The sequence below is a fragment of the Lontra canadensis genome, unplaced genomic scaffold, assembly GCF_010015895.1.
Source record: "Lontra canadensis isolate GAN:19392208 unplaced genomic scaffold, GSC_riverotter_1.0 scaffold10, whole genome shotgun sequence".
Classification (NCBI taxonomy): domain Eukaryota; kingdom Metazoa; phylum Chordata; class Mammalia; order Carnivora; family Mustelidae; genus Lontra; species Lontra canadensis.
Window position 1 is genome coordinate 23,907,010 of NW_022631004.1, and position 25,855 is coordinate 23,932,864.

The following is a 25,855-nucleotide window of genomic DNA, read 5'->3' on the forward strand; positions in this document are numbered from 1 at the left end:
ACCTAGCCAGTATCTCCTTTAATTCTTAAAAGGATCTTGACTTAGACTTTAAATTATGTGATCACAATTCACTGAATTCATCGCTTCTTCCTCACACACACATTTCTCATCTGTATTACATTTTACTAGGTGCTGGGAATAGAGAACTGAGTAAGAGATTCCAATCCTCTGAGCCCATGCTTCAAATTCCTATTGAAATTGCCAAAAGAATATTATAATAAAAAGGCATATTATTGCTGGAAACTAGAGAAATTAGCCATTCTCATACTATAAACTTCACGGAATTTCTCCAAAATATATTGCAGGTGAGACTGGATCGAGGGAAGGGTCTGCCTAGACAGGTGTTTCTTTTGTATTCATTTCAAGTATTTTCTTCAGCTGAAAAACTACTAGGGCCCAGTGGCAGTCAACCCACCAACATACCCTAACTCAAAGCAGCTGGGACTGCAGATGATCTGGGAGAATTTCATTCTGTCTGTGCCACAGAGCCATGCACTGGGCATAGTGAGGGTGTCAGGGTGAGGGAACTATTCTAGCACTCTGAATAGATATCTATTTGGGCATGTATCCTAAATAAAGCCTGTGCCCTGCAGAGACTGGCCACAGTAAGGGCAGAGGAGCCCCCAAAACAAAAGGTCACTGCTCTAATAAAACAATGCCCCCAGATTAACACAATACACATGAAAATAAAACTCTCAAACATAAGGATGACGCTCTTTCTTTTTTTTAAATGAAGATTTTATTTATTTGCTAGAGAGAGAGAGCACAAGCAGGGGGAGCAGCAGGCAGAGGCAGAGGGAAAGCAGATTTCCCTGAAGAACAAGGAGCCCTATGCAATCTTGATCCCAGGACCCTGGCATCATGACCTGAGTTGAAGGCAGACACTTAACCCACTGAGCCACCCAGGCGCCCCAAGATGATGCTCTTTTTAGTATAGCTGCATCTTGCTCTAGCTACCTTGTCATTTAGAAAAGTAAAATGTATAGTAATTCTAAGTATTTCTCTTCTTTCTTCTTTGAGTCCTGGAGGAGCTCAACAAAATCCATACAAGACTCTATCTCAACTCCCGTTACCTGAAAACAGAAGAAGAACAGCTAAAATGCATCATTATCCCATTTTGTAGGTGAAATGGAAGTACAGAAGGTGTCCTTGCCCAGGATACTCAAGCAGACTTGCCCCCAGAAGAAGCGAAAGCACTGGATAGTCATAGTTTTTTGACATTTAAAGAGATTATTTATTTATTTATTTTAAAGGAGAGTTTGTATTTAAAAGAGAAAGATCATTCTGCTGCAGCTGTGTAGAATCACTGGAAAAATAAGAGTTTTAGCAATGTAACTCTTAAATAATTGTCATCACAATGAGAGTAAAGAATTCACCGGGAGCTGACCCTTATTGTCAACACTCTTTGAGGGGATTCTGAGCAATTCTTGGAGATTATTACCAAACAGAACTGTAATGGAGGCAGTGATGTTGTTGTAAAAAATGATAATATCCATATATCATTTCCCAAAATTACTCCAAGAGGTACTTTTGTGAACTGAGAAATGTGTCTAAATGAAGAGCTGAAGACTATACACAGGGTCGTGAAAACAGCTTTTCTGGAAAAATGATTTCAGGTCCCTGTAGAAGCTTTATTTCAAAGTTGCCATGAAGGAAGAGCGTCCTGAGCTGGTCATTTCAGAGACTGTTCTCTTGGGGCGCCTGGGTGGCTCAGTGGGTTAGGCCTCTGCCTTCGGCTCAGGTCATGATCTCAGGGTCCTGGGATCAAGCCCTACATCAGGCTCTCTACTCAACGGGGAGCCTGCTTCCTCCTCTCTCTCTGCCTGCTGTTCTTCCTACTTGTGATCTCTTCTCTCTCTGTGTCAAATAAATAAATAAAATCTTAAAAAAAAAAAAAAAGACTGTTCTCTTGGAAAATAAAATTTCAGAAGAAATTTGATACAAAAAAAGGGTGCCAGTTAATATCAGATTCCTCTCAAAACTCACAACTCAGAAGGTGATTTAGTTTCAGTAAAGTCTATCAAAAATTGCTTAAGAATGCCAAGCATTTCCTAGAAAGATGTATAAATTATATCACATACATAAGGAAGTTCTGTCCTAAACCAGATTTGGGAAAATTTCCTTTCTTACCATGCTACAATTTAGCAATCACATTTTTGTGTGTTGTTCAGTAGAGAAAACAAAATTTAGATCATTATCTTAGACCATGTTACAAGTTAAACTCAAGAGAGATTAAGCACATGAATATGAAAGCTAAAACTATAATAAAAGTGTCAGGGTATTTCTTTGTGACCTTGAAGACAGGGAGACTTTTTAAATAAGACCAGAAAGCACAAAAATAAATGGAATCGATAATATAAAATTGAAGCATTTCTGGTAAAAAGAAAAAAAGACAATACTGACCAAGTTATGGATAAGTGACAAGAGATAATAGTTGTAACATCTAAAACTCTCCACTGATTAATATCTCAGCGTACAAGGTACTCCTGCAAATCATCAACACCAACAATGGCAGTAGCAAAACGCATTAGCAGCAACAATCTCCAAGACTGAAAACCCAATGGGAGAATGAGGAACGCTAGGAGGAAGTGGTTAACTGGAGGGGGACCCCAATGGCTTAGAAGTATCTGAAGAGATGCTCAACCCCATGAGCAATTAAAGAAATGCACATTAAAGCAACAGTGAGGTATAACTTTATATATATCAGCGTGGCCAAAATTAGAAAGTCAGGCAATAGTAAGTTTTTTGGCACACTGTTGATGGGAATGTAAACTGGAATAGTCTTGAAGAATTAAAACAAAATAGAACACAAAATTCAAAGATGTAACAATGGAAATGAGAATTATTTCAGATATAGAAAATTAAAATTATAGCAGAAAACAAGGTATATCTCTATGGCTGTACACTTTAAAATACCAATGATATAAATAATTTTCTATGAGAATAAAAATTATCCAAATATACTCACCAAGAGAGAAAACTTGAATAAATCAAGTCATCAAATAAATTAGATAACTTATCAAATAAATTAGATAAGTTAGATAAAATATCATATGGGAGGATACTGTTAATTTATAAAAAACATAGGTCATATGCTATTTAAACGAATCCTGAACATAAGAAAGGATAGAGGTTATTTTTTTTTAAAAGACTTTATTTAGGGACACCTGGGTGGCTCAGTGGGTTAAGCCTCTGCCTTCAGCTCAGGTCATGATCTCAGGGTCCTGGGATCAACCCCCACATCAGGCTCTGTGTTCAGTGGGGAGCCTGCTTCCCCCTCCCTTCCTCTCTGCCTGCTGCTCTGCCTACTTGTGATCTCTCTGTCAAATAAATAAATAAAATCTTTAAAAAAAAGGACTTTATTAGAGAAAGAGAGAGAGGGCATATAAGCAGGGGGAGCAGCAGAGGGAGAGAGAGAAGCAGGCTCTCCACTGACCAGGGACCCCAACGCAGGGCTCAGTCCAAGGATCCTGGGATCATGATCAAACCGAAGGCAGATGCTTAACTGACTGAGCCACCCAGGTGCCCCAAGCTTATTTTTTACAGTATTTGTGTAACCTTGATACTAAAACCTGATGTGCTAGTTAGAGTTTGGCACAAAAAATATTAACTGTTCTAAACAAATAAGCAGGAAGAAATTTAATAAGGGAAATTTGGAGCTTGCAAAAGTGTTGGAATAATTGGAGAGGCAGACTCTAAGTAGGTATTTAGGAATGACTCACAGAGCATTAAAGAAGTTAATCTCCAGGACCGGAAGTCATAGGGGATGGGAATGAATTCTGAGTGTTAAGAGATTAAATACATCACAGACTTGCAAAGATAGATTTAACAAGAGAAAATTGTAGATCAATTTTCATCTTTCCCATAGTAATATAAATTCCACGAGGGCACAGATGGGGCATTGTTCGGCAGGGCATCTCTGGCAAGTGAGGTTTGATAAATTTGTAATGAATGAATAAATGATTGTTCCTGTTGGGTTTATTATAGAAATGCAAGGACAAACTAAAATTGGTAAATGTGTTAATAATTAATCTTAATAATAGAAAGAGGAGAAAAGTTCTATATTCATTCTAATAAGTGCTAAGAGTGTACTTGATACAATTCAACATATATTCTTGACCTGAATTCTTAAAAACCTAAGAAACATACTTAATTAATAATATTTGACACAATAGTCAAATTAATAATGGCATATTACAAAAGTATCTGTAATATTCAGACAAAGTTTATCTCCAAAACTTCTACTATTTGCCTTTATATTGGAGGTCCTAGCCAATGTGATAAAACAAGTAAAATAAATCATGTGTATTTGTTGGAAAGAAAGAAACCAAATATCAATAAGTAGGTAATGTAATTGTTTATTTGGGAAGTCTAACTGAATCAGTTAAACTACAACTAGTAAGAGGTAAGTAAGATGACTGATTGCGTCATAAACAACTTCCCTTTTTTCAGCAATAACCAGTTAGTAACTATAATTGAAAAAAATATATTCACAAACTACCTAGCAATAATTTAAATAAAAATTTGCTAGAACCATATGAAGAATACTATAAAGTTTTACTGTAGGGCATAAAAGAAAATGGATAGTACATGGTTTTTCTAGTTTCTAAATATATCCCAAATTTCCAATTCTAATTTAAAAATCTCAATATTTATTTTATATATATAGTGACATTCCACATTTGGGGGGAAATTGTGGATTATTTAATAAGTACTATTAGTACAAATAACAATTTGGTGACAGAAGTTTGACTTCTGTTTCATAACATAAACCACAATAAATTCCAGGTGGCATAGAGTTGATATATAAACATCAAATACATTTTGAATGAAAGACAGAATAAATTAAATATTTAGATGCATTATAACTAATCTATTTAAATTAGTCTTTCAAAATGTTGGTGCTTACTGATGAAAGTGGAACCAAGACCACAGAAACAAATTTGGTTATTAAGGGAAAAATTTTTAATTAAAAAAAGAGACCATAAAAAAATAGAGGTCAATATTTAAATTATTTTAGAATGGGGAAAGATTACCTGAGAATAACTCAAAAGGAAGATATTATAAAGGGAAAGATGAATGGATTTAATCACAGACAATTGAAGACACTTTTTTGTGTGTGTGTGGTAGGTTTGTTTGTCTAATACAAGGGCCATTCCTAACTCCCATCTCTGAGGCCTATCACACAGACTGTGGAAAAGTGGGTGCTTGCTTTCTCAGCTACCCATCTGACTATGGATACAATATGTGATTTAGTTATAGCCAAGGGGACAGAGGACTGTATCTGGAAAAGCTTTTACTTTACTACACAAAGGTACAGAAATTTCTGGTATCTCTGTTCTTCTTGCTTCCTGCCTTGAATATGTGCTATGATGTCTGCTTCTGTATCAACTATCTTAACACCATGAGATAGTGAACATGAGATTAAAAACATTATGCAGAGGATGATGGGGTGAAGAGCTAAGGAAACAGGGTAGTTTATGGCACTAGTGAGCATTACATCTAACCTGGGGCCATCTGCCCCCAGACTTCTTGTTATATCAGATAATTAAGTGTCTTTATTGCTCAAGTCACTGTTGGCCACTGAATTTGTTATTTGTAGATGAAAACATTCTAAGTGAAATATACAACTATGGACACCACCAAAAAAATTCCATAAATAAAATTAAAGGCAAACAAAGACTGGGGAAATATTTGCAATATATATGATACATTAAAATGCAATATCTTTATTAATATAAGAATTTGCATCTCCCCAAAGATGTATGGTGACCACAAATGGATAAAAAATAGTTTCCCCTTAGTGGAAATTCATGAAAGAGACATAAAACGCAAATAAAAATACCAAAAGACATATCAGCAGAGTTTTAAATAAGAAAATAACTTAAGGATTAAGGAAGGTTGGGGTGGGGGCATAAGTGAGTGTAAATTTAATCTCTCAAGAGGACAATCTGCTGATCTGTATATAGGCTTCAAAACAGGCATAGTCTTGAATTTGCAGTTTTACGTTAAGGACTTTATCTTAAGGAAAGAATTGCAGTTATGTGAAAAGCTACAGCCACAGAGATGTTCATCACAGTATTACTTATAATGGTGAAGGATTAGAAACAATTTAACTTCAACAACAGCAAACCAATTAAACAATTCATGGTATGACTTCTCCAGATAATGAAATACTATGCCACTATTAAGTGTAACTGTAGGAAAATATTTAATGATATGAAAATATATGCTATAAGTGAGTCAAAAGATTACAAATCAGAATATAAAGATATGCATAGGAGAAAGACTGGGAGGAAACCCACTGAAGTACTAGCAAAAGCTGATGTTGATGCAGTTAGGGATGGTTATGAATTTATTCTGTTGTGGTTGTTCTTGTTTTTATATTTTTTTCCTTCAATACACATGCACTGCCTTTGCATAAAAGATGCAACTTAAAAGGAGATCCTAGGAGGCTCTAGTCCTGTTGAAAACAAAATCTTGGGAGCCACTCTTCCTTCTGTCCTCTTCCCCCCTTTTCTGCTAACTCCAGGCTTGCTCCCTCCGGCTTCTTCCGCCTCCTTGCTTCCCTGCCCCCCAGCTTCCTTCACCGACGTCTCCGGGAAGCGCTGCTCAGGAGCTCAGCTCCGCAGAGACGGTGACCCCGCACTCCAGGGGTGCCGCGTCTCCCGCGGAGGGTGCTGAGCCGGGAGAGAGGCTCCTGGCTCTCCCTGAACACCAGTCAACTGGTGTCTGTCACACTAGCCGAAAGACCTTTCCAGAGCTCTTTGTGATTTTCTTCAGCTCCCTGGCGATTCCCGCGATCCCAGCACGCCTGCCCGTCTGCTACGGTCCCCACAGCTAACCACACTCTGCTCCTTGCGACAGGCTTGCGACCTGTCAGCTGCGGCGCGAAAAAGCAGCGCAGAGCCCCCAAAAGCGAACTCCTAGGGAGTCGCATTCCCTCCGCGGGAAGGCCCCCCAGTTGACTGCCGTCGGTGTCCTCTGACACCTGCGAGCACCAGACTCCAAAGCACTTTCCTAGATCTAATTCCACGCTAAACCCAATGACGCGGCGCCCACGGCAGGAGCCAGCCCCGTGCCAGGCCAAAGAGCTGTAAAGACAGGTGAGTCCGAATTCTGGTCTCAAGGAGCCTGCAGGCCCGGCAGAGAGAAAAACCACCCCCACAGGAGACTCACGGGACCCAGGGAGGTACAAGAAACACCGTCACGCTCATTTTACAGATGCAGACGTTGAAGGCAAACGAGAGTTTCTTGAACACTTACTACGGGCCAGATACTCTCACCTAAACCACCTTCTTACCCCTAAGGCAAGTGTAGCTCTGGAGGCCTAAATATCCCCCATTTTATCCATAAGGACACTGAGATTCAGAGGAATAACACTCCCATTTCACTGGTTTGGAAACTGAGGCTCAGAGAGACAGATCAAATCCCCAAGACCTCGCCGGTAAATGCACCGCTCTAACCCGGGTCTGCCGATACCAAAGCTGGAAGAGTTTCTCCTTGGTCACGCAGCCGGCCCTGTAGGGACCATTGGAGCGCCCTAGCTTGTCCTGGGTCAGAGCCGAAGTGCGGAGTTACCAGGGCTTCGCGGCCTTTAGTCCAGCGCCCCCTACACGGAGCGCCCGGTATTGCTCAAAACCCCGCTCGAATTGCAGCCTGCCCCTGGGACCGCTCCCACGCGGGAGACCGCCAAGCCTGTGACCCGCTTCGGCTCTCCTTAGGGAAACCAGAATAAATGGAAGTAAGCCGCCCCTTGAAGGGTGGGACGGAGCTGCTCAGCCCGGCGAACTAGCTCTGTGTTCCCAGCGGGTTCTGAGGTTTCACCGCCCGCGCCACGTCCCGCACGCCCTGGACCCACCAGCCCCGAAAAGAGTGTCTAGCTCCTGGAGGTGAGGGGTTGGGGGAGGGTCCCCATCGGACAGAGACGGAGTTCCTAGGCCTTGGGTCGCATTGGAGGAGTTTCCACAGTTAGAAGTCCTGTTTACGCTTTTGAAGACAACTTGAAAGCATGCATTTTGCCCAAGTGCTCTTTTTTCTCGATTTTTCTCTCTTGCCACCTGAAGGGTGTGATACCGGCGGAGGGGACAGTGATGTTTGTGTGTTGGAGGAAGAGATCTCCTAGTGCCAAATGGAAATTCTAGCTGGTGCCATATTTGTAGTTGTTACCGCACTCCTCCACTCCCAACTCAGGAGGGGGAGTTGGGAAGACAAGTGTCTTATGGAGAAGAAAGTTGGATCTGGAAGCCAAGAGTGTGTTTCTTGGGGCCAGGAGGAAGAGGGGACCTGGGGAGGGTGAGTGGGAGCCTTTTGTCACTCCTCCGCTATCCGAGGAGGGCGGTGCCTGCTGGGGGCTGCGATCCCCTGCGCAGAGTGCGGAGTGAGCACGGGGCCGGAGTGAGCGCGTGTACATGTGTGTACGTGAGTGTACGTGTGAAATGTGGCGGCGCCCGCCGCGGCGGAGTTGTATGCTCGGCAAAAATATGAATAATCAACACATCGCTCACACCTCCGCCGCGAGCTGGGAGGGAGCTGGGAGGTCCCGAGGGCTTTCCCCAGCCGGCTGGCGGGAGGCGGGGACCACCAGGAAAAGAGGGGGGCATTTCAGAGTGGCTCTTCAGTTATCTTTCCCCTCAACTGAGCTGAGAAACCGAAAAAAGGGAGAGTGGGAAAAAGTCATATTTATACTTTTTCTGTTTAAAGGCCTTATATTGCATGCCAACTGTGGTGTATTGAAAGTGGAAGACTAGCGTGGGTCGTTGTCCCCAGTTTTCCAGTTTATTGGTCGAGAGGCCATCTCCCATCCAATTTTGTACATTTGTAAACTGGGAGCAAATAATCCCACTGCAAATATTGCTGCTGAGTTTAAGGACACTGTGTGGCACTACCTAGCTCCCAGAAGTGCTGGGTGAATGTCCACCCTCGGTTCTTCTGCATCTTACTCTCCGCCTTATCTTGAGTGAAGACCTACTGGACTAGGTCTCTTAATGCTGGTCAATTAGCCCCTCAATCGCTGTGCCTTAACTGCTGTGGTGACCGAGATGCCGACGTCTCCGCGCATAGGTACCCGGAAGGGGCTGCAACCCCCCGGTTCACCCCATCGCAGCGTCAAGCCGGGGCTTGACGCTCAGGCCACCCCACCCACCCAAGAAGCCAGGTCCCCTGGCTCTCTTGGAGGCTGCACAAAGCGCCTCTTTCTCTACAGATCACCTGCCTCCCTACACACACACCTCCCGGGCAGTCATTCCCGAGAGGCGGCCGGCCCAGTTCCAACGCCAGTTCTCCAAACGTCCAAACTCGGCTGCTGCTTCGCAAATTTGTTCTCTTGACCTTTCTGCTTCTTTGCCTCGGCTCGCGCTCCGATCCTTTCTGCGCCTGGATAAGAAAATGGGAAGAAAGGGTGTTTCAGACAGATGATACTAAGGGGAAAGGGAGCAAGCCAGAGAGGGGGAAGAAAAAGTGGAGAGGGGAGGAAGAGGTTTCTGGAGTTGCCAAGTGCTAGGGCAGAGCCAATTCTAGCTCTTTCAGTCCGTTTTGGGTAAACTCATTGCAGTGACCCGAGTGGCCTGGGTGCAAGCAGTATCGTGTGTCTATAAAATGTTCTTCCGTGCCTCAGCATTTCTGCAGCTGTTCCTGTTGCAGTCCCCTTCACTATGCAAAAATAAATCAAGAAGTGAATATAACTTTTTACCAAATTGTCCTGAAAGAGAATTGCTCCGCACGGATGGTGGAGTCCTCGTGAAATTTTTGTGGTGCATTTGTGAATACAGTAGTATCTTTCCCCCCTCCCTCTCTAGGGAATTTTTATTTATGAAGCATACAAGTCCAGTTTCTGCAAGACAAATATCCGCATTGAAATCTGAAGTGTGAGTTAGTAGAGTTGGATAATTTTCTAAAATACCCATGAAGAATTGTGAGCTAAATATTCGGCAGGATTCTAAGATGGAGAGCAAATCCATTGATTTCTATTCCAGCAAATAAAAAGAAAATGTTCCAACTAAAACAAACAAACAATTTGGAAAAATCACTGAGAGGCTTACTTTTTCCATTTACAAAACCCAGACTGACTGTCCCTATGGATCGAATTCCCTGGGTACCAGCCAGGCTCTGTTCTTTGGGCTGCATAGACCCAGGCGCCTCAGTGAGTGTCTGAGGGGTGTGGGTGAAGGTCAGGTTGCAAAGGAGGGGTGTTTTCACACTTCTGATTTCACCCCAGGGTACTGCCTGACGAGAACGAGGCTTGGTGAACAATTTTCTAAGAAAAATTTCCGAACCTCTGACCCGGAGGAGAGATGCGGCGCCCAGGAGACTGGACCGAACGATATTAGGGGAAATGGGCTTTAAAACCGATCCGGAGGAAATTGAACATACCGCACTAAGGTGCGGATGTGAAACGTGAACGGATAGAAAACTGGGGAGTTCTTTGGAAAGAGTGAACAAAGAAGCGGAAGGGGTAAAAGTCGGAACACCCCCACCCCCACCTCAATTTTTTGTAAATAGAGTGTCGTGAAGAATTTTAGTAGTGGTCATTTTAGGTTTTTCTCGACCCTGGCAAGGGGCAGAACGAAGCTCTCGGGCGGGAGTCGGGGATGCGCGCGCTGGCTCCGCACCCCCGCAGGGCCGGCCTTCCCGGGGCCGCAGCTGCGCCAGCCGGGCCCCCGCGCGGCTCAGGGAGGGATTTCTGTGGCGTGCTCTAAAAGGAGGTTTGCTGGGGGTAGCCGGCGGCTACAGAGACGAGAGTGACCCTCCAGGAGCAACGGCTCACTTCACCATCAACCAACGCTCCTTCTGCGAGGGTGGCCAACTCTGAGTCCATCCTCCCCTAGACATACACAGAGCTAATTAAATCCAACTCATTTGGCAGAGAAGCTCCCTGCTCCCCAAAGGTCAAGGCGCCGCCTCGTTGGGCCCAAGGCTCCTTCCCCCTACTCTTTGTCCCCCTCAGCCCTCCTTCCCGTGCTAGCCCAGGAACTTCATCTCCGCCCACGGACGCCCGCGGCTCTCAGCGGATGGGCCCCCGGCTGTACCGAGCTGTTTGTCCCGAGCTCCCAAAGCAGCTCGGGGAGGGCGCCCCTAGCGCAACCGGCTCGGGGGTGGGGGGTGGTGAGGTGAAGCTCCCACTCCTCCCAGGTCAAAGTTCCGGGATCTCAGCTCTCCCAGGCTACCTCCTTGCTGGGCACCGCGGCCGCAGAACTTGTCTCTGGGAGGTGGGGTGGGGGCGCCCGCGCTGCGCGGCCGTCTGGTTTGGGGCCGGCGGCAGTGAGCCGGTAGAAAGGACCAATTCATTCGCTTCCTGAGGGGCATAATTTGGGTGGCAGCTGTTGCGGGAGAGAAGAGCCAGCGTCCTCGACCCTGGCTCTGCCCTTTAACCTCAGCTACTCCGGACCTAAGGGCCAGGCTGTCCCGCCAGGCTCAGGCCCACGGTTGCCTCGCCTTCCCTTGGACTGCGCTCGGTACCTCTCTTGGGCAGCGTGGAGGTGCAGCAGATCAGAGGCCCCTTGAAAAAAAATCTCCCGGCTCATGAACACATCTTGAAGGACTCAAGGGCTGTTCCACACTCTCCGCCGCCACCGGAGGCATCGGCTCCCCTTGGCACAGACCGCAGATGAGAATGGGGGTGGGTGGTTTAGGTTCAGAGAGATTTAAAAGAGAGCGGGCCAGGATAGAAGACTCTGAGAGCTTAGTGTTTGCACGGACCGAAATATCCATAAAGCCTGCATATAATAGAGAATTGCCAGATTGAAACAGAATAGAAGTTTCAATCCTACAAATTTCTCTCCCACCCTCCTTCTTTCTATGGACAACTCCTATCTTTGTTTTTACAACAGTCCCGTGCCATATTCTGGCCCCCAGTCTTTTTTCATTGCTCCCTTTTGTTCAACGGGACCAAGCCGGAGCCCTGGGGTCGCAGTACCACAATCAGCACAACCCAGAGGCGGGGGTTTCACCTTCTCCGCCCCCTAAATTAACTACCCAAATCCCTGGACCCTGGATTTGTACATAAAGGGTTCCCTCACCCTCCCCCATCCCCTCCTCATTGGTTTTCAAGTGAATATCTGCAGTAGAGACCTGCGCATCCTGAGCGCGATCCGCGGGCGCAGTCTAGGGTCGCGGTTTGCCCCTGGGGTAGAGGAGAGGCGCAGACCGGTCCCTCTCTCAAGAGAGCAGCATTTTCTGAAAGTGCGAGCTTCCAGTCCGCTCTGGCAAACGAGTTGCAAGGCGCTGTGTCCTCTAGCGGCAAACTCTCGCAGTTCATTTCTGAGCGCTCACCTACACCTAAGGGATCTGGTCGAGAGTCAATTCACGCTCAAATTTGAGTCCTAAATGGGGGGAAAGTCTCCTGAATGTAATCCAGGCTTTAGCCAAGGCCTTCTCAGTAAGGAAGCCGGGAGGCTCGGGCGCAGTCGCTCGAACTGTGGAACAGCTGATTTGTCTCCTCCATGGCAGATGGTCTTTGAGCACAGATTTGCATTCATTGTCTTCAAATCTGTTTTCGCGCTGGTGTTCTAGATTTCAGCAGCAGATCTACGCGCAGATCAGAATACAAAAGGAGAAGCAAGAAAATAACACCCAGCCAGGAGGATTTTTAATAGGCACCGCGAGCTGCCCGGCATAGTTAAAAAGCCGTCTAGGGTTTCAGCTGTTTGGCTGAGCCGCCGCCGCCTCCGGGCCACCAGCCCGTGGGCAGCAACGAGGCGACAGCGCGCGGTGGGCAAAGTTTGCGCGACTTCCCCGCTGCCTCCCTGCGGCTCCTCTGCTGGCTTCCCCCGGCTTCGGGAACTGGAGTGGGGTGGAATGGGGAGCTCCCGGGACAACGCCGGGAAGCTCTCGCGCTCAGCGAACCACGAGCTGTCAGCAAGCTCTCATCCGCACGGGTGCGATTCCGGCTCGTGTCTGCCCGGGGGTATTTTCCTTAGCTCCTTGACCGTTTTCCGTGACACTCTATTTATTTGAATAGCACTTGAGCCTTGCTTGTCCCCCACCCTGCGGCTTTCATTCATATATCCTCCTCTCTCAACAACTTGTAAACCGCACACAAAATCTGAGTGTCACCACGAAACTCCGGGAGACTTGGGGAGAGCCATTCAGGGCACTGGGTTGCTTTGGGGAACGTTTGCACAAAACATAAGTACATGTGGTCACACTCTCCGCTTCTTCACAAACATGTACACAGATTCAAGTCCCGAGAATAAGAATGAATATGCCTCCCCGCAGGCTACAAAAATCTGCATCTAGTGGCGCGATCCACGGAAGCTTCCCGCTCCCGCGGCCAGACTGAGCGGGCACATCCCAACCTGCAGGGCCCGACTACTCGGCTTGAGCTCAAGATTTGGGGGCCCCAGCTCACGCACGCACACGGGGTTGGGGGAAGGACGCAGCGTCCACAGCTTTCTGTCCCCTTTCACCTCCCGGACTCCCAGCAACGCCGAGCGTGGCGCGCGCCGCCGGAGGACGTCGGCCCGGCCTGCCCAGCGCCGGCCAATCCCGAGCGTCCATGCAAATGAGGCTCCTTATCGGGCCGCGGCTCCGCCTCCCGCGGCTGCGGTCGAGGTAACCCATTCATGGGGCCCGCGCTCGGCTGCAGCCGGGTTCCGCGGTGCTCGCAGCCACCGCCTCCTCTCCGCTCCGGGTCTTTCCCTTCCTTTTACAACTGATCCTGTTGGGGATTTTTTTTTTTTTCCTTCCTAAATTAGAGCGGTGGGGAGGAGCAGGGAGGGGGGACCAGGAGGAAGGGGAGCGATTAGGCAGCCATCAATCTCCTCCAGTTTCTCCCAGAACAGGTGATGCTTCTAAATTGTGATCACTTTCTGGAGGCAGCGCTGCAGCTGGAAGGATGCGAGCGACCTAGGACGGAGGCCCTGAGGCGGCAGATCTGAACTTGCGCAGGATAAATAGCAAACTTTAACTACATCAGCCCGCACCTCACGCGCGGAGCAAAGGACGGGTTATCTCTTTTTACCGCCCCCCCCCCCAAGAGAGACTCAAACTTCGGCTCTTGATCCCCTTTCTTGGATTGCTTTGGAGGAGACGTTTTGGTGTTTGGTGACAGCATTGGGAACAGTAGGGACAGTGTTGTAACTCGTATTTTTAAAGCGACAGTAGACCAGACTTTTTAAATGTTTGGGATTCAAGATACTTTAGGAAGAGGACCAGCTCTGAAAGAGAAATCGCTGGGTGCCGAGATGGATTCGGTCAGGTCCTGGGTCCGGAATGTCGGCGTGGTGGACGCCAATGTCGCGGCGCAGAGGTAATGATACGGCCTCACCATTATTATGTTCTTAAAGTCTTTTCTTCGTTCCATTTCTCGCTCTCACCGTCTGTCTGTCTGTGTGCCTCCTCTGTCTCCCCCCATCTGTCGTCCTGGCCCTGCGCGCTAGAGCTGGACCTGGGGCAAGCAGGTCGCTGCAATTAGGGGGACACTTACCCCGCAGCCAACACTCGAGTTTCCGAACTGCCTGGGTCGTTTGTGTTTCTCCCCCACTCCTTCCCCACAGACCGCTCTTTGGGAAGAAAAAATAACAAAGTAGCATCCAACGCCTTGCGGCTCAGCCCTTAGTCCTGCGATGCGGGCCCAGCCGGGAGCGGAGTGCGAGGACGCGAGCTGGCAGCGGCGGCAGCCGGAGAGCCGGGCTTCCCGGCGCCTCCCGGGTTTCGCCACGCCGCTCGCAAGCGCCTCTCCTCCCGCATCTTGCCGGGTGATTCCTGAAGGCCGGAAGCCCCGTGGCCAGATGGCGGCGGCGACGCGAGGAGTGGGAGAGGCCGGAGCTGCTTCTGGGAAGGCAAAGTGGCCGGGAGCTCCGGGGCTGGGGGCAGGCTGGAGGTCCAGGCGCAGAGATAAAATAGTGGACCAGACCTCAGGAAGAGGGGGTCAGGGGAGACAAGAGATTAAAAAGGGAAGACGAAGGAGTAACAGTAGAAAGAGCTGCAGAAGAGGAAGAAAGGCAAGGAGAGGAGACCGGCGGCAAACGCAGCCATCAGCAGCCTTTAGTTTTGCGAGTTACTGAAGTTGACTTTGTTTCTAAGCGTCCGCGTGCTGAGATAGTAAACGCCTTGTCTAGGGTGCCACCCCACGAAGACATTCTGGTCACTTTCCCTCATCACCACTACTGCGCTGGGATTTATGGTTTCCGCGTCTTTGCCTTCGAAAGCCAGCCTCCCTCCCACAAACCCCAAAGAGCCTACGAACTTCTTACCACGACTCCAGCCTTCCTATCCTCTCCCCTAGCCATCTCCCTCTAAGTCCTGACATCACTCAGAGAAATGCCTCCTTTCCCAGACTGGCCACATCTCCAGGTGTCCCGGGTAGAGCGAACCAGCCGCTCGCTACCCTTGGAGGAGAGGAGACCCGGGCGGCCGCGGCTCCCTCCCTTCTACAGGAGCCCGGGGCGCTGCCATCCCCCAACCCCCACCCCAGGCAGGCAGCACAAAGCAGAGGCGGCTTTCCGCCGCTGTCTGGGGTCTCTTAGAGCTTCCGCGGAGGGAAATCAGGCAGCTTCGCAGACCCGGCTCCGAAGCGCATTTCCTTAAGCCAAGCACCTTAAAGACACCTCCTCTAGTTTCCTCCTTTACCCGGATCAAATAATTGTTAAACTTGCAATACGCAGCCGGAGTGACGGACTCTAGCCAGAATTTTACGCCATTCAGAAGAGTGAAAGTGCTCGCGCCCTGGGGTAGGAGGCCCAGAGATCCCAGCGCCGCGGGGCAGCCCTGGCCATCTGCGCGCTCGCCTGGGCCCTGAGACTTCTGTTAAATGTGATTTGGCGGCTAGTTTGTCCCCGGCCGCGACAGGTCTGCAGGGAGGTGTGTGCACACACTCAAAACGCTCGAGGGCGCCTCCCGGGTCCTCCAACATGGGTTTCGCGGTCAGCGGGTTTGGCTGTCGCCGCCAGGAGATGCAGCTTAAGCAGGGATCCCCCTGGCCCCAGGCGAGGATGCTCTGCGCCTCTTAATAACATTTTGCCTTCTCCAAGCGCAGCAGTTCTGGGGGCGGGGTCCCTAGTATCACGTCGTCCGCAGTGGCCCGCGATCCTTGGTCCTGGGGATTCCACTCTGCCACTGTCCCGGGAGCAACTTTTCGGAGGAGCGAGGGAAGCGGGAGGAGAGGCCTCTCCCTGTAGGTTGAGGCTTGGGCTCTGGGTTTTATGCCCGGCCCCAGGGGGTTCCCCACCCACCAATTTTGGGGAGAGAGCAAGGAAGGCGTAGTGACCGGTAGCAATAGGTCAGTTAGCTCCAATGAAGATGAAGGAAAAGGGTCGCTTCTTCAAGAGTAAGGAGGCATTTATTGCTCTAATCCCAGGGCCTAGTTCCAAATCCTGATCCAGCTAGGGGCTCTACCTGAGGGTGACGATAGGGACGGCCCTATGGGGATAAGACTGGGGCTGCCTCCTTTGGGGTTGTTTGGGACATTGGTCCGCATTGGGGATCTTTCGGTCTCCAGTAAAGGCCAGACTGTGAGCTGCAGGGATGCCCCAGAGGTTGGAACAGCCCGTGGTGGCGGTCTACAGGGCGTTGGTCCCATTAAGCCGACCCCTGTGCCCACTGCAACTACTCGAAAGCATCCCCTTTTCTTACACTGAATTGCAAAAAGGTCTGAGGGGCCCAGAACTCTGGACCCGGGACCAGAACCCTTGACAACCCCACCCCCCGTGGTATTTGTGTGGGCACGTTGGTAATGTGGTGTCTTTCTCTCCTTCCCTCTGTCTGGTGTCCCCCGTGTCTCTTCCTGCTCAGCGGAGTCGCCCTGTCCCGGGCCCACTTTGAGAAGCAGCCTCCCTCCAACTTGAGGAAATCCAACTTCTTTCACTTCGTTCTGGCGCTCTATGACAGGCAGGGGCAGCCGGTGGAGATTGAGCGCACAGCCTTCGTTGATTTTGTGGAGAACGACAAAGTAAGCGAGGTCCCCCTCTTCTCCTCACGGCCTGATAACTACCTCCTTGCAAAGTACTAAAGATTCCATCTGTCATTCGAGACACCTTTCCACTCATATCATCAGGAATGATAAATCGAGGCTTCTGGTCCCAGCCTCTGAGTCAGTCAATTTCGGGCACCTCCTCGCTGCGGGGGCGCTGGCAGCTGAATGAACCCAGCCTCTGGGTCATTAGCAGAGCCTGCACATGGACTGACCGTGGAGCAAACCCTCTTCAGACCAGAGCATGTCCTTTTCTGGGTTATTTTATTTTATTTTATTTTATTTTATTTTATTGTTATTTTGCACCTGCCAGCGCCCTCGGAGTGGAGTCCTAGAGCCCAGTCTTGGCCCGCCTTCCCCATTTTGAGCCCACTTTTCCACTCTCGCTCCCCAGTGCAGTGTCCACGCTGACCCAGGCTTGAGTTTGGGGGCTGGTTTCGATCTCAGATGAAATGGACATGTGACAAAAGTAAAGTCTTTTGCCCTCTCTGGGCCTGCGGAGCTTTAGGGCAGAAGCTTCCTGAGGTCCCCCTCAAATTTGGGCCCTGGTCCCTGAGCTTTTGGCCCCAGAGGCTCCAGTCTTGACGGGATAGAGCCAAATGCTGCCGTTGCAGATGACAGGTCCCTGCATCTTTCTGCCAAGGGAAGCCTTGGGACTCCTTAAGGAGACACAGAGCCCCGTTGGGTTGGGAGGGGCCGGTTTAAAGGCATCCTTGGTGGGGTGTCCTATTGTCAGCTCCTGGAGGGGGTCACTTCTGAGGACATTTTTAAGGGGGAGGGACAGAGGGGTGGCTCAGGGTCAAGTGGCCAGAGCCATAGCAAGTTTCAGAGGTTGTCCCAGGGCAGACGCCAGTGCCCTTTGACCTGGGGCTGGGCAGGGGGTTGTTCAAAGCTGAGGAGTGAGCGGCAGGAAAGGCGGTGGGAAGCTGTGCTGGGCGTGCTCTCTAGTTTTTCCTTCACTGGGTGGGGGGTGCTGGAAGGCAAGGGACTCGAACACTGCCTGTCTTTTCAGGAACAAGGCAACGAGAAGACCAACAACGGTACCCACTATAAGTTACAGCTCCTCTACAGCAATGGTAAGCGCGTAGCATCAGCGGTGCCTGCTCCTTTCTCTTGCTACGAGGGCGGCTGACCATGTCGCAGTCGCTTGCCGTCAGCCTCCAGACGGAGGAACGCAGGGCTGCAGGAGGCTCAGGCAGGGCCAGAGGCTAGTGCGTGGTCTTTGCCCCCAGGACCGCACAGCCCAAGTGCTTGCCGGTCGGGAGCCGGGGGCTGCTGCCTGGACTTCCATCCCCTGGAGCAGGGACTGGTTTGGGTGCCGCCAGCGGCTCCTCGGCCCTTACCTCTTGCCCCCACCCCTCCCCCACAGGCGTCCGCACGGAGCAGGACCTATATGTCAGGCTCATCGACTCAGTCACCAAGCAGGTGAGCCAGCACCGGTCCCCTTTACCCTCGGGCACCCCTGACCCCCCAGCACCGCACCTCTCCCCGCCCCCCCACCTCTGCCCACCCCCCACGATTTCCTGGGTTGGACTTCACATGCCTCTCCACATCAACTAGCACCTTGTCCAACCTGGAGAGAAATTTTTTCCCTCTCTCGCCACCGTGTCCTCTTTCTTTCTGGTTGGGGTTGGGGGTAGGAGAGCAAAGGGGTGAAGAGAGGAAGCAATTGGTGGGAGATCCCATCCCCCCAAACATTCCCTTTGCAGGAAATATGTCCTCACTAGGGCAAACTTCTCTATTATTCTTTCGTTTGAATTAGGCCACAACTCAGGTTCTGTGCTAACTCCTAATGAAGTAGTGGGCAGAGGGGAAAAAATCAATTCCGTGCTTGTTCTGAAGTCCCCTTTCCTTTGTCTCTCCATTGCCCTCCTGTGTTCCCTTCCTGCTTCCCCACAAACTCCCCACACTCCTTTGCAGCCCATAGCTTACGAGGGACAAAATAAGAATCCAGAAATGTGCCGTGTCCTCCTGACCCATGAAGTGATGTGCAGGTAAGTGTCTCTTTTTCCTGCGGGCTTTGCTGGAAAGCAGGACAGGTGAGCCGTGCTGGCCGGCTTGCGTGCCTCCCGGCTTGCGTGCCTCCCAGCCGTTGACTTTCAGGAGTGGTGGCTCCAAGGGACAGAGGCCTTACCCCGGGGGGGCTGATCTGCCAGAACTCCCCCTTAAAGGCCAGATTCTTAGAGCATATCCCTTAGGACTCCAAAAGGAAATTCAGAACCACTCAGGATTTTAAACCCCGGCATCTCAGGAGTTTCCTCCGTTAAGAGGAACGTCTCTGTTGTCCTGCGGTCAGTGGCAGCGCAGGGAGGGGCCGGGCAGCTCCCGGCCAAGTTTGGGGTTGCAGACTTTGGGACTCTACCAGAGGTCCGCACTGCTAGGTTCCAGCATGTTCTACCCGCTCCCGGTAGATTTCCAGGAGGGGCTACTTGTAGAGTATGGAGTCAAAGCACTGGAAAAGACTTGCAGTCTGGGAGAGGAACTACCCGAGGGTGAATCTCCCCCCGCCCTCAACCACAGAGGCAGCTTTCTGTGATGCCAAAGGGTTTCCTTCCTCGGGGGATGTCGCTTCTCCGATGATTTCCCTTGTCAGGTGAGTTTCTGAGGTCAGGAGAAACTACTGGAGAGAAAGAGCAGTCCCGTTGACCACTAGTGGGAGAGGCAGGGAACGACCTCATTACAGGGGTCCGGAGCAACAGTTGGATTCTGAGCATCAAGTTGTGAGCGGCGCAGTCTCCTCAGATCCCTGCATTTTCCCCCATCTTCTTTCTGGAGACCTATCGTTCCATTTGAGACCCTTCTTCTGCTTGACTAGAAGAGAATTAAAAATTAGAAGAAATTCATCCACACACTTAATTATCCATCCTTTGAACAAACTTTTGAGTACTGGGGACCCACCACAGCAAAGGAGAAACGGAAACTCTGGAAAGAGGTGGCTATTTGACTATAAACATTTAAATGTCAAGGTCATACACGTTTTTCTTCCTCCCAAATCTCGGATTGGAGAGAAAAGCCTGTTCTTCCTTACTCTGCTGTTGTCCCAGTGAACGTCCACCAGCTCCAGACTTGCTAGTTTTGGATAATTGCGGGCCATCGGATTTAGTTTGGACTGTTTTATGGGCAGCTCCCAGCTGCCTGGACTCCCTCCCAAACCAGTCAGAAAGAAACCATAACAATCAGCCATGTTTGTTTTGGTTTTGACCAAGTATTAGAAAAACAAACTTTGCCAAATGCAAAGTTCAATTCTGCCCGTGGCCTCAGCGGAGGGGAATGGCGCTTCCCTTCCTGAGTAGCTGGGAGAGTCCATGGGTAATGGAGTGAACAGATAGCCACTCCATTATCCCAGGGTCCCTGATAGATTCCTCCAAAAAGGAAATGCAATTCCAAGAAGAGCTTGCATGTAATACCTGAGATTAAATAGAACACTTCGATTTGGTTGGGTAACTGAAGGACTTTTTTTTTTTATCCCTCTTTATACTTTTAAATGTCTTTGTTTGGAGAGATTATCTTCCTAAAAGAAAGGAAAACAAACCCCCAAACTGGCCCATTGTCTGACAAATTATACCTATCCCTTTAAATAACACTCGCACGCCCCATCCAGCTGTAGCTAAGGCTGACATTTTTATTTTTAAGCCCAATCAAATCCTCCTCATTTTATGCTGTTTAAGTAACAGCATCAATTTTTAAAGCCTCTAGTTTAGTCTGCATTAGCAACACAATATAAAAATTTAATGTACTGTAACTTCTCTGCGTCTGAGACCTGGGAAGACGTTCTGTGATTTTCTTCCCCAAACTAGAATTTAAAACAAATATTAATTATGGATAAATAAATGATCCATTGGATGAGTACTGTGTATGGGGTGTGTGTGTGTGTGTGTGTGTGTGTGTTTCGGGAGATAGTTGGGGTGATGGCAAATACTGGATGTAACCAGAGGGTAAGATCTCAATTTGTTAGTTAGAGATGGTTGATTGTCCAGTAAGGGAAAAAAGTTCCTTCTCCAACATTTTAGGGGCCAGGGAGAGCAGCCAGCGATTGAAGGATGAATCAGATGAGCTGTTCTGAGGGGTTATTTCCTACTCTTTGTTCCCTTTGGTCTTGGGCATACCTGAAAATTTCCTTGAATGGTTTTATGTTCTGTAATCCTTAGGAAAAAAAAAAAAAAAGCTCATAAATTGGCATTGAGCTTTCAGAGGGAACAAAATAAATCTCTTTAGGAATACCTTTTTCTCCCTTTCCCAGTTGTCTCTGCTCCTCTCTTCCCTGCTTTAGTTCATTTTGCCAATTATTAGCAAGGAGAAATCTAGTTGTTATGTTGCTGCCAGCCAGCCCTGTGCCCTCAATGCTCAGAGGGTTAAAAGATATTATAATTTGAACAGAAGTCGTCTCAAGGCCTACAGCTGGCTAATAACAGAGCTGTATTGAGCGCGAGCAAACCCCACAGCTGTGACTTTTCGCCACAAGGCGCAGGCTAGACAGGGTCCTAATCAGATGGGCCAGCCGGGCAGTGGGGCCAGTGTCTTTACCGGCCAGATGGTGTGAATTTAGACACTTTTGTTATGCAATCGCAGGGAGGAGTTGGGGAGAAGAAAACAAAACAAAAGCCACCATGCTGTGCGCTTATTTGAGTTTGAAATTAGAGACAGATTTTTGAAAGTTGAGGGTTGAATTTTAAAAACGATTTTGGAGGGGGAAAGGGCACATTCGCTTGTCTTGAACAGGAGTTTGACGGACTGGACACCCTGTGTCCAAGGCTGGGGCTTTTTTTCTTCTCCAGCCATCCTCTGGCCCCCTTTCTTCTTCCTTTTGGAAAAATGCAGGTAAGATTCAGGATTGGGATGCAATTTTCCATATTCCCCCAGCCTCATCACCAACTTGGTTTATTTTTTCTCTTTCCCTCTAGAGACTCTGTGAGATGGGAAGGACCAGAGAGTCCTGTAGCATTTGAAGGAAAAGGTTGAGAGTGTTTCAGAGAAAAAGGTTCTCTGAGTAAGAATTAGAATAAAATAAATCAAACAGGGCCAAACTGCGGAGTGGAGGACCAACCTGCGTTTTCATTCATTAGGGAGAAAAAGCCCTTCTGAGCCTCTCTGTGGTAGTTAGGAACACAATCAACCTAGTGCCAAGTTCAGTTTCCTCTTCTCTTTGTTTATTTTCCTCCTTCCTTTCCTATTTTACAGTCTTAAAATCTTCTGTTTTAAAGAAACACTTACCAGGAACATCAGACCTAGAGACTTGCTTGTTAGAAGATAACCCTATAAAGCCTTTTCACTAAAGTAGCTGAACCTGAAGCTGGTTGCACAGGCTTTGTCTCTATAGCAAAGGGAGAGGAGAATGGAGTTTGTTATCTGAGTAATTCAGGGCCCCAGTCCTTCTCATCCACCAAGCACATATCTGATCCCAGCACGATTGTTTGCAGACGGGGGTTCATGAATGTCCTCCACTTTCCACTTCCCTTTGCTTATGTTAATATTACTGGCATGAGGATGGAATGTCATTTAAGAAACCAGATTTTTTAAAAAAAGTAACTAAGACATCTTAATGAGAACTTTTTTTTTTTTAAAGAAAGGAAAAGAAGTAGTTTTGCCTCACCCCGAGAAATTTTGAGAGGGGCTCAGATGGAGCACATGCAGTCCATTCCTATTATTTTTATTTCTTTACTATTATAGCCCGGACCAAGTAAGTGTCTTCTACATCTCTTCTGTGCTATTAACATTAGAGATTGTACTTAAATATGTTACCATTGGAACATGGAAGATTGAGTCCTAAAGTTTCTCTGCATTTTTCCTTGAATATCATTTCCTTCCTCTATGAGAGGAAGGCTTACATTTTTATCTGTTTTTCTATTCCTTTGGAGAAAATCCCCATGGAAAGCAGCTGAATTCAGCTCAGCAATTCTGCAAACTTACTTGGCCTCTTCAGAATCATTCCTTCTCAAACTAAACAGATTGGCACAACCTGACAGTCCGTGCTCTTGTAATTAAATTGTACTTGTGTCGCACGCATATTTGGGTTAGATTGACATACTACTGATGTCAAAGGGGAGTCTAGCTAGAAGATCTTTAGGTAACAAGCATGCCTGGGCTTTTGAAATTGTGTTGCTAAGAAAAAAAAGCTTTGCCTGAGCCATAGAGGTATTCTGCTGACATCAGCAACAGAAGTAGGGAGAGGTGGGTGAGGGGAGTCGGTGGTGTTAGGGAGTTGGGAAGAGAGACACGGGCTTTGGGAGGTGGGAAAGCAGCTGGCCAGCATTTTTATTGGTGTTAATCTTGGGATGGATTGAAATTTTAAAAGTTAAGACCCAATATAATTTCAAAGGCAAAATATTATTTCAGAAAGTCCCCAGTGGCAAGCTCTGGTATTTAAGAACATTGAGACAGTTTTTCTTTTACTTCCTACTAATTTGATTAAATTTCTTAAAACCTCCTAGTGCTCATTTGGTGAAACTTGTGTAGCACTTCTCCAGTCTATCTTGCTCTTGGAGAAAGGTAGAGTGAGTTGCCAGGTAATCCCACACACCCCTGTAGGAGTGAACATGAACTTGAAAAGTTTTACAAAGACTTCTTTATTCGTTTGTTTGTTTTTTAATTCTGTGGAGGACCAGAGAGGGCAAGTTGACTGGAGGGAGCCACAAAGCAGACTGTGTCTGGACTGGTGATAGGCCTCAGAGTCCCTGTTGCCTTGTGGTCTCGCTCTTTGCCTTGTTTTGTCATCACTTCCAAAGAGGGCTTGGGGATCTCACTGCCTCACTGCTTCCGAAACAAAGAAGGGCCTCTGGAGATGATCTAGTCTAGTATTTTAATTTTATATATAAGGTTGGCAAAGCTCAGAGGGATTAAACAGATTTGACTACCTTCTCTCAGCTGCTTGGTGACAGTGTTGTATTGGACGCCAGAGCCCCGATTCTTACTTCAGCCATCTTTCCATTGTGTTGCTTTGCTCTCAAACTTAAATAGATTGTGGGAAGGGCAGTGCTGACATCTAGTTTGCTTATTTCCTGATGGTTATGAGGCATAGTCTCCGACCAGTGTGGATGGTCATTTTTTTTTTTTTTCTATGCAATGTCAAGGCTACATTCTTAAGCAACCCTGTTGATGGTAGACCAGGCGCTTGAATGAGCCAAGAGGTATTTGGAAGCCTGAGGTCTGGTGGCAGCGGGCAGCATCAATGGGAGGTGATTTTCCAGTGCTTCCCCACCACCCAGTTTCCTTTGCTTTTGTCACATCTGTCTAGGTCCTTCTTTTTTTTTTTTTAAAGATTTTACTTATTTATTTGAGAGAGAGAGAGAGTATGAGAGAAGAGAAGGTCAGAGGGGGAAGCAGACTCCCCATGGAGCTGGGAGCCCGATGTGGGACTCGATCCTGGGACTCCAGGATCATAACCTGAGCCAAAGGCAGTTGCTTAACCAACTAAACCATCCAGGCCGCCCCTGTCTAGGTCCTTCTTAAAGACACATTTGGATTGGAGCATTTTGCTCACTGCTCAGGTCCAACAGAGTCCTTCTTGTCTGCTGTAGTTGCTGTATGGCTTCTTCTTTTCTTTCTCTCTCCCAGATAATTCCACAAGCCTTTCTCCAGCATCTACCAGGTACCCAGCACTTTGCTAGGTGGAAGTCTTGGGAGGTAGCAGCGTCAGGATGGGACTTACACAGGAAGTCCCAATTCTGTTCTTGACATTGGTGGAAATCATGGGAGAGATCATTTTAGGTCTCTCTACCTCATTTTGTGTCTCTCTGCCTCATTTTCTCCCAATTTTACAATGTACATCATGGTTCTGGTCTTCCTCCTTCATCTTTAGAAAATGAGAGAAATGGATAAATAACTAAATGTTTATAAAGTATACTGAAAGATATTATTATTATGTACATAAGGTTGATAAAACCAGGCAGCTACTCGGGGTCTATTTTATGCCTTCTCCTTTCCCTTCTTTCTTCAAATATTTATTAAGACACACAGATCTAAAAGACACAATCATAAAATCAGTCAACATGGAACTGGAAGTGACCTTATAGATTAAAAAATCCAATGCCTATGGTTCAGAATACAAATATGGCTCCTGGGAAAGTTGTGATTTGCTGAAAATTACCCAGTTATAAGCCATAGAGTGAGAATTTGAGAGAGTATCTTTGGGCTTAGGGTTCAGTGTTGTGTTTAAACATAGCCATAAATACTGAGTTCAAGCAACTGAATGCTAAAAGGTTACCTAAGACATAATCACTTTTGTGAATGTTTCTATTTTGTATTTTGTTGATTTTAACAAATTTCTTTTATTCTCTTGGTTCCTTCCCAATCTACAGTCGATGTTGTGAGAAGAAAAGTTGTGGGAACAGAAATGAGACTCCTTCAGACCCCGTCATCATCGACAGGTAGGGGGAGAAAGCTATTGAAGTAATTATTCCTGGTTTCTTTCCTTTATGAATCTCAACGCTGAGTACCAATCGCTTGGGATTTGCCATAAGATTGGTTTCATGCTGTCTTCAAGGCAAAGCCAGTCCAACATGTGTTTTCTTGTTCTGGTTGACCTTTCTTGGAAGAAGTCAGAACCTTGTTTTCTGAACCTGTGTCTCTAAATCTGTGATGGGATTCTTTTCCAGGTGCACTGATGTCAACCTAATAACGAGTATGTGGATGGTAAAGGATTCCTGCTCTCCTATCTGGCAGAGCTGGGTCTCAGTAAGTTTCTTGGAAGAGGCAGTGTACCCCTAGTTAAGCGACAACTCCTTTATCATTCTCAGTGATTGCTGTTGGGTTTGAAGACTATCAGCTTAGATTACAGTTTAGGGGATTGTGACAAGCTCTCTCTTGCACTGAGGGAGATTCTGTTCTACCACAGAGCATTGCATTCTGGGTCTTATGTTATATTCAGAGTGGGAAAGATTCTCTGGGACAAGATGCTAATTCATTGAAATGTGATTTAGGCATCCTCAGCTGTCTGTTTTTGTGATTGGA

At 47.6% G+C, this 25,855-nt stretch overlaps 1 protein-coding gene across 2 annotated transcripts in view; it reads left to right on the top strand.

The window, feature by feature from the left end:
• The first annotated feature begins 13,702 nt into the window (after positions 1–13,702).
• The window catches only part of EBF2 (EBF transcription factor 2), a 186,736-nt gene continuing 174,583 nt past the window's right edge, over positions 13,703–25,855 (top strand). Inside the window, exons 1-6 of one of the 2 annotated variants that reach the window (XM_032855789.1) lie at positions 13,703–14,248; positions 16,732–16,888; positions 17,922–17,985; positions 18,279–18,334; positions 18,830–18,903; positions 25,204–25,272. In XM_032855789.1, coding sequence (XP_032711680.1) covers positions 14,118–14,248; positions 16,732–16,888; positions 17,922–17,985; positions 18,279–18,334; positions 18,830–18,903; positions 25,204–25,272 — 551 coding nt within the window. In that variant the 5' untranslated portion in view covers positions 13,703–14,117. Of the gene's footprint in view, positions 14,249–16,049; positions 16,115–16,731; positions 16,889–17,921; positions 17,986–18,278; positions 18,335–18,829; positions 18,904–25,203; positions 25,273–25,855 lie in introns of those variants that run through there. The other variant, XM_032855790.1, reaches the window with a different exon arrangement.